The sequence below is a fragment of the Arachis ipaensis genome, chromosome B03, assembly GCF_000816755.2.
Source record: "Arachis ipaensis cultivar K30076 chromosome B03, Araip1.1, whole genome shotgun sequence".
Lineage (NCBI taxonomy): Eukaryota > Viridiplantae > Streptophyta > Magnoliopsida > Fabales > Fabaceae > Arachis > Arachis ipaensis.
In genome coordinates, this window is record NC_029787.2 from 85,411,702 (window position 1) to 85,419,192 (window position 7,491).

At 34.9% G+C, this 7,491-nt stretch overlaps 2 protein-coding genes across 3 annotated transcripts in view; one reads left to right on the forward strand and one right to left on the reverse strand.

The window, feature by feature from the left end:
* LOC107630656 (U-box domain-containing protein 35) lies at positions 1,220-5,299 on the forward strand. 2 transcript variants are annotated; one of them, XM_021119050.1, is made up of 8 exons: positions 1,220-1,768; positions 1,926-2,044; positions 2,159-2,277; positions 2,600-2,914; positions 2,990-3,230; positions 3,345-3,446; positions 3,532-4,719; positions 4,811-5,299. In XM_021119050.1, the coding sequence occupies exons 1-8, from the start codon at positions 1,588-1,590 to the stop codon at positions 4,931-4,933; spliced, it is 2,388 nt and encodes a 795-aa protein (XP_020974709.1). In that variant the 5' UTR covers positions 1,220-1,587; the 3' UTR covers positions 4,934-5,299. The 2 variants fall into 2 exon arrangements, with proteins under 2 accessions (XP_020974709.1, XP_016189345.1); XM_016333859.2 differs by having other exon boundaries at positions 1,223-1,768; positions 2,990-3,263.
* LOC107630657 (biotin carboxylase 2, chloroplastic) overlaps positions 5,788-7,491 on the reverse strand; it is a 6,060-nt gene continuing 4,356 nt past the window's right edge. Inside the window, exons 13-17 of the mRNA XM_016333860.2 lie at positions 7,422-7,491; positions 6,797-6,872; positions 6,604-6,650; positions 6,440-6,502; positions 5,788-6,291 (exon numbers count right to left, since the gene is read on the reverse strand). Of these exons, the coding sequence (XP_016189346.1) occupies positions 6,229-6,291; positions 6,440-6,502; positions 6,604-6,650; positions 6,797-6,872; positions 7,422-7,491 (319 nt within the window). The 3' untranslated portion in view covers positions 5,788-6,228. The remainder of the gene's footprint in view (positions 6,292-6,439; positions 6,503-6,603; positions 6,651-6,796; positions 6,873-7,421) is intronic.

Genomic DNA, 7,491 nt, shown 5'->3' on the forward strand with positions numbered 1-7,491 from the left:
ATTCTTTGCTTCACCCTTTTAATAATCTCTTCTTCTTCCTCTTTTTTTTCTTTCTTATTTCACATTCTCAGAATTCTTATTGTTTCACCGTTTTAATAAGAATTTGTATCATGATTAAAAAATTTTGATGTCAAAATTAAAAAATTTCACGTATCATAGTTAAAAAATTTCGGTGTTATTTTTTGATAAATTTTATACAATTCAAAACTTTCTCTCCTCCTCTTCCTCCTCCTCCTTATTCTAAAAAAATCAAACAAAAAAGAAGAAAAAATAAAAAATACTGTAATAACCACTAACTAACGATAAAAAAAATATTAGTAAAAAGTGCTTGATTTACGTGTATGTTGTGTGAGTGATTTTTGTTGGACTTGGACTAATTTAATTAACGGTGCCGCTACGTTACCAACAGCATATCTGTCAACTTCTGCCAACTCTTATTTATAACTGTGTTTCATGAAAGTGTCTTCGTGGATGTGTCTAATAAAAATGTCTTTTTATGATTGTGTTTAATAGAAGTGTCTTTATAGATATATTTTCTGGATGTGTCTCTTTATATATATATTTAAAATATAACAATTAATTATTGTTGGCAATAAGTTGGCAGATAATATGTTGGTACTCTATACTTTTCCTTTAATTAAACTTGATTGATAAAAACGTTTGGATATGTAACGAAATAGTTTGTTTTACATGTAAGCCAACACTAACTAATTTTCTATTTTTTACTAAAAATATTAATCCTCCCATCATTATTTTTTTAAAATATAAAAAGTTTCAAATTTTTTTATGTGCTAAATTTCTGTTGGTTAATTTTTCAAACTTTTTAACTTTTTGGCTTAACAAATAACAAGAGACTATCATTTAATGGTGGTAAATATCTTTCATTTTGATGAATTGGGTATAACAGGGGTAATTTTATTTTTATTTTTTTTATTCTAGGAGTAAGTTTATTAGTTATTACTACAACAATACTGCATAGAAAATATATTAATCATAGAATTTACTTAAGGAAATAAAATAAAAGTTATATTAGAGAACGAAATTGCCGTTCCTATATTAACAAATAATAATATCTATTATACTTTTATTGATTTTTTACATGAATTTTTTAAGTAATTATGTAAAAATATTATTTTTAACAGAGAATAAAGGTGTCAAAATTGGAATACCAATATCCACTTCTTAAAAATTATATAATTAAACATAAAAATTTATCCAACAAACTTTGACCATATATGGATCGAAATTCATATTGGATCTACCATGCATTAATGAGTTAAAATTAGTGCAGCTGTCGTACAACGTCACCACTTAAGAAAGAACTGAAGCCACATAGACAATAACAAACTGAACAGTACAAGTATAAAAAAGAGATAAGAACAGAACGAATATAGTTGAAGAAATGGTGGAATATGGTCAGCTTACGCGTAAAACACTTAACTACTAGATGGAACACAGTGCGCTATGTTTACTAATTTTGGAAGCACGTAACAAAATATCATCTAATTAAAGGAAATATAATATTGTAAGGAGATATATAATCGACGCTACAGAAAGAAAGAAAAGAAAAGAAAAAGAAAAGTTAATATGTCAAGGTCGTTGTTAGCAGAGAAGATCGGAGCAGCAGGGCGGGTGGTGGCAGTGGCGATTGAGAACAACAAAACAAGCCAGGATGCAGCAAAATGGACAGTTGATAATCTTCTTCCAAAAGACCAAGTTCTCGTACTTATCCATGTTAGACAACAAGCATCTTCCATTCGCTCACCATGTAATAATAATATATATGCTATCGTGTGTCTGCGTTATTGTTTGGATCATTGATGTCATGTGATATCTTTGTTATTACTTCATTCACAGCTTGCATTGTCAATTTCTTTATAGCAAGCATGCATGCACACGTTAATGATTTCTATGAGTGCATGCAGACGGAAACCTTTTACCCGTTAATGGCGACGATGATCTGGGAAGAGCATACAGGCAACAAATGGAGAATGAAACCAAAGAGCTTTTCGGCTCATTTCGTGTCTTCTGCAATAGAAAAAATGTTAGTTCCATCGATGTTTATTGTTCTTTTTTCCATTTTTCAAGAATAATATGTATGCTCGTTTCATTTTCTTTTTCGCTGATTATTAATTTTGTCTTGTATTATTGGCTACAGATCCAATGCAAAGAAATCTTGCTGGAAGACACGGATATACCTAAGGCGATAATAAATAGCATTACATCCTATTCCATTGAACTTTTAGTACTTGGATCATCAAAGAGCAGCTTTCTCAAGTATACATTTGATTATTCTTCGTTCCCCAGCTCACTAACCGAAACATTTACTTAACAGATAATAGGAATACTAAAACGTAATCCAACTATAAAATAACTCGATATATTATTGAAAGTTTAATTTTTGATGCATTGTAAATTTAAAGTAATTTTATAAGTGGATGGTCATTTAAAAAATAATTATTTTTTATATTAATAGCATGAATATAGTCATTTAAAAAGATAAATATGATTGGCGAATTGTATAAAATAAAATAAAACTCTATTATTAATAGCAAAATGATATGTTTTGATGGTTGAATTTGCTGCATATATATGACAGAAAAATCAGGGGTGCGGAGGTTCCAAACCAAGTATCGAAAGGGGCACCACCATTCTGCACTGTGTACGTTATTAACAAAGGAAAAATCTCAACTGTGAGATATGCAACTGCTCAATTAACTGTTAGACCCCGTAACAGCATATTGCCGCTGCACTCTACTCAGTCTCCGTCTCCGTCTGAGTCTTACTCTGAGTCTCAGTTCTTCAGTACTGAAAGATTCGATTCGCGGCTGACACGCAACCACCCTCCACGACCACTGGAGAAACCTGGATACCATGGAAGGCAGTCCTTGGAGGACTTCTCAAGCCCAATCAAGTAAGTAACTATCAAGACTTATTAAGACTTATTAATAAGAGAGGAATAGTGGTCTAACTTAGATAACTTGTTCAGCAAACTTGGTAGACCAGAGCCCAAACCATATGAACCGTCGATGACTCAATGCGATATCTCATTCGTGAATGGAAAGCCAGGGGTTGATAAGTTGTTCTCTTCATTGTATGACGAAAGTGTGGACGATGGAGCTCCCCCTCGTCTTTCTTTGGGATCTGACTTCGGAGCTAACCTTCTCGACTGCGCTTTCACTTCACAAGAGACAGCTAATTTTAGCGACGGATACTCTTTTAATTCACAGGACAGTGGAGCATCATCAAGCCTAGCTATTTTGGTCAGATATTCTTGAATTCTTGAACCTTGAACCTTGCACCTTGAACCTTATGTGTTTTAACATTCTGATTTCGAATTACAGGATGAAGTGGAAACTGAAATGAGAAGACTTAAGCTAGAACTTGAGCAGTCAATGGATGTGTATAGCACAGCATGCAAGGAGGCTTTGATAGCAAAGCAAAAGGTACCTTATTAGTTAAACAAATGCAATCTACAAAAGTACATATACAACTAACTAACTAACTAACTAACTAGTTGATTGACAACAGGCATTGGAGCTTCGTAATTTGAAAATGCGAGAATGGAAGAAGTTTCATGGGGAGCAAACTGCTGAAAAAGCAGAGTTGGAAGTAGCTACTAAGGAGAAAGAAAAGTGTAGAGCAGCCTCGAATGCAGCGGAAGTATCTAGAAAAATAGCAGAGTTGGAAGCTAAGAAAAAAATGAATTGTGGGATGAGAATGAGAGCAGAAGCGGAGCTAAAGCAGTCGGGAGAGGGTTTGTTATACGGGGGTTCTGCGAGGTATAGAAGATACACGGTTGAGGAAATTGAAGCAGCGACAAAAGGCTTCTCCAACGCTCTCAAGGTGGGTGAAGGAGGTTATGGGCCAGTGTATAAGTGTGAACTAGATCACACACTAGTTGCAATCAAAGTACTTAAGACAAATGCATCTCAAGGATGGTCACAGTTTCACCAAGAGATTGAGGTGCTAAGCTGCATAAGGCATCCACACATGGTTCTCCTGCTGGGAGCGTGTCCGGAGATTGGATGCCTAGTGTACGAGTACATGGCTAATGGAAGCTTAGACGATTGCCTCTTCCACAGAGGCAATGCACCAGTCCTCCCATGGCAGTTAAGATTCCGAATTGCTGCAGAGATTGCAACTGCCCTTCTTTTCCTCCACCAGACAAAGCCGGAGCCACTGGTGCACCGTGACTTGAAACCTGGAAACATTTTGCTTGATCGCAACCTGGTGAGCAAGATTGGTGACGTCGGGTTAGCGAGGCTTGTCCCTCCTTCGGTTTCAGACGTTGTCACACAGTATAGACTCACATCAACTGCAGGAACTTTCTGCTACATTGATCCTGAGTACCAGCAAACAGGGATGCTTGGAGTCAAGTCTGATATTTACTCACTGGGAGTCATGCTTCTTCAGATCATAACTGCAAGGTCACCAATGGGTTTGACTCATCAGGTTGCGAAAGCCATTCAGAGAGGCACTTTTGCTGAAATGCTTGACCCTGCTGTTGAGGACTGGCCAATTCAACATGCCTTGCATTTTGCAAAGATTGGCCTCAGATGTGCAGAAATGAAAAGAAAAGATAGACCTGATCTTGCAAAAGTTGTATTGCCTGAGTTAAACAAGCTCAGACAGTTTGCTGAAGAAAACACGCCTATGATGATGTTTGGTGTTGGCGCAGGATTCGCTTCTCGCTCTACAACAACTTCCTTATTTCAAGTCAGTCTCTCATATTCATCATAGCTTTTTCCCGTTAATAAGACATTATTACACTCATCTCATCTCATCACGTTACATATATCTCTTGTAGGACACCAGCGAAACTCAATCGTTCTCTGAAATCTCTGAAAGTAGCCTCTCAAGCACGCCCTCAATCGAGAAAACTGAAAGTTCCGGGCTTGTGGCCGAAGTTACACTTGGCATGCGCTTTTAAAGCTGCTCTAGTTCATAATCTGAACCATTTGAACAAGGTAATGCTATGATGAAGAATGCCTTTTAAGGAAGAGTGAAGATTTTTCTTTTTACAAAAAATAAATATATCATGTAAAATGCACACTTCCCTTAAAAGATTAGTTACAATATTCATTCTTCAATCAACTTTATTCTTTACCAAAAAAATTTCCCGTTAACAATAGAGATGTAGAAGTGTATAAAAGCTTGTAGAAGTTAGAAGCTATTATGTTAGTTATGCTGACTCTGGCATATTTCTGTTATTGACAGCAACTATATATAGACTCATGTAACTAACTCTTTGATGATGATGATGATCAATAACAGATTCTCCCCCTTAACCAACTCACAGATAAGTCTGTTACCTTTCACTAGTTAAACGTTAACAACAGACCCAGTTCTAATTCAAGTTCTAGTTTATTTTGCCTCTTAGAATAGCACTCAAGAACGTACAAACGAAGAACGTTAGTTTTCAATGTGAATACACCAATTTCATTAGGAACTGTAATAGAACTAGTACGAGACACAGAAAGGATATATATTTAAAAATTGTCTATTAAATATAATAAAAATAAGGGAGAATAGTGGTACCTGATAAATTACAGAGTGTAACAATTCTCATTTGATGTGTTTGGGTAAAAAATTGTCTGTCCCATTATCTAAAAGGTACATGTAAAATCATTTTCAAATGACAAACAATAATAGCACGAAATATCTTGAACTATTTCGATAAAATCAATAACAATAGGAAGTAGAAATGCATAAACTGATCTTCCAACATTCCCATGTCTACTGATATTTATGCAAAAAATTACACTTTTTATAATATAATATAATATGAAATTTAAATAGTATGAATTGCAGTTAAGAAAAAAGTGATTACACATGTAATAATTTAGAAGATAATACAATCAACGGAATTTATAAGACTCGAGAGTAGCGGGTGGAAAGCACAAAAAAAAGTGTAGGATAGGACTACAGCAGAGTTCTTAATACAAGAATTACAAACAAGGTTGGGGACAAAGATTCTCTAAGCCTAAAAGGACAACTATGATTTTTAATTATTACGAGGTACTCCGATTCCTTGCACTAATAAAAATTTGGGATATAATAAAACACGAAAAGATGAATTTTACAATAAAGTAATGTGAACAAAAGGAACTACGCCAGACTGATTATCAAAATTTCACTGAAACGTCCACAAGAACGAAGGACTAGCACTGCATAGGCTTTCAAAAACGTATTCTTAAAAGGGGTGGCATCAGGGAGTTATATCCATCATACAGTTGCTCCAACAAGTTCTTTTGCCTTGTTAATAGCAGGTACCATCTTCTGAGGTGGCTGCATTAGTAGAAGACCTCAAATAAGTTAGAAATCAAGTTATTAAGGATCACAGGTATGGTATTGAAGGCAAGTTCAAGAGTATTTCTTCAACCCAATGGTAGGGACATAAATAATTAAATATTGTCAGGGTACATTAGATTCATACCATGGTCAACTCCTCTTCATGCTTTGGAATGAAAGCAGTGTCAACCTTGCCATTTCTGAAATCCTGCAACATAACAAAGATAGTATTGAACTTGAGTTCTTGAGATCACCGGTAAATATGGTTAAAGGTTATTTGTTAACAGAAGAGCATAAAAGGTGCCCCACCTCTATGTCAAGGATGAGTTTATGATATTCAATTGTTGTAGGCACACCTGTAACCGAAAAAATAGTTATATAGTTAGATCACTGGAAGCGAAGGATTTAAGCAAACTCCCCCCTCTCTCTCTTTTCCTCTTCCAGGTTTTTCTATTTTTGTTTCTTTATAGAATAATCAGTAAAAAAGATCAGATTATTTTACCTGTGATGATGGTGTCATCAAGTGCCCTTTTCATGCGTTCAATTGCTTTTTCTCTTGTTGGAGCCCACACAATCAACTACAAAATGATCACAAAATCAAGACTACATTAGGGTTTCAAATGAAACAAGCCGTAGATATGTAGTTGGGTTGATCGAAATCCTAATCTCCACAGCACACGACAGGAACGATAATAACTTCATGTTCGAAGGGTTAGGGCTGGGCAACTTATTTAAAAAAAGACTATCAACTATTCAACTGCAAACTATACTAAACCATCTCCTTCCCACTTGAATATTAATTAAGTATTAACTACATCAAAATTCAAACCAGTCATTGCTTAAACCTAAAGGGGAGCATCTAGGAGACAAACAACTTTAAAAAGAATTGAAATATAAATATAAAAGGAAAAGATTATGATCAATAAATGTATAATATCAATATATATATCATTGAACAACTCAGATAATTCTATATGGACAGATTACGTGCAGTCCAGGTTCATATGGACCATGAAGACAAAAACTATGTAGTAAATTAACTCAAATGAGTATGATAAAGAAACAACAGAAGAGAGATATGTTCCAATAATAATAATAATGATAATGCAGCGCGAAAGAGATCACACCTTTCCAAGAAGGGAGTCATAGCTTGGAGGAACTACATAATCAGGATAAACATGACTATCCATTCTGACA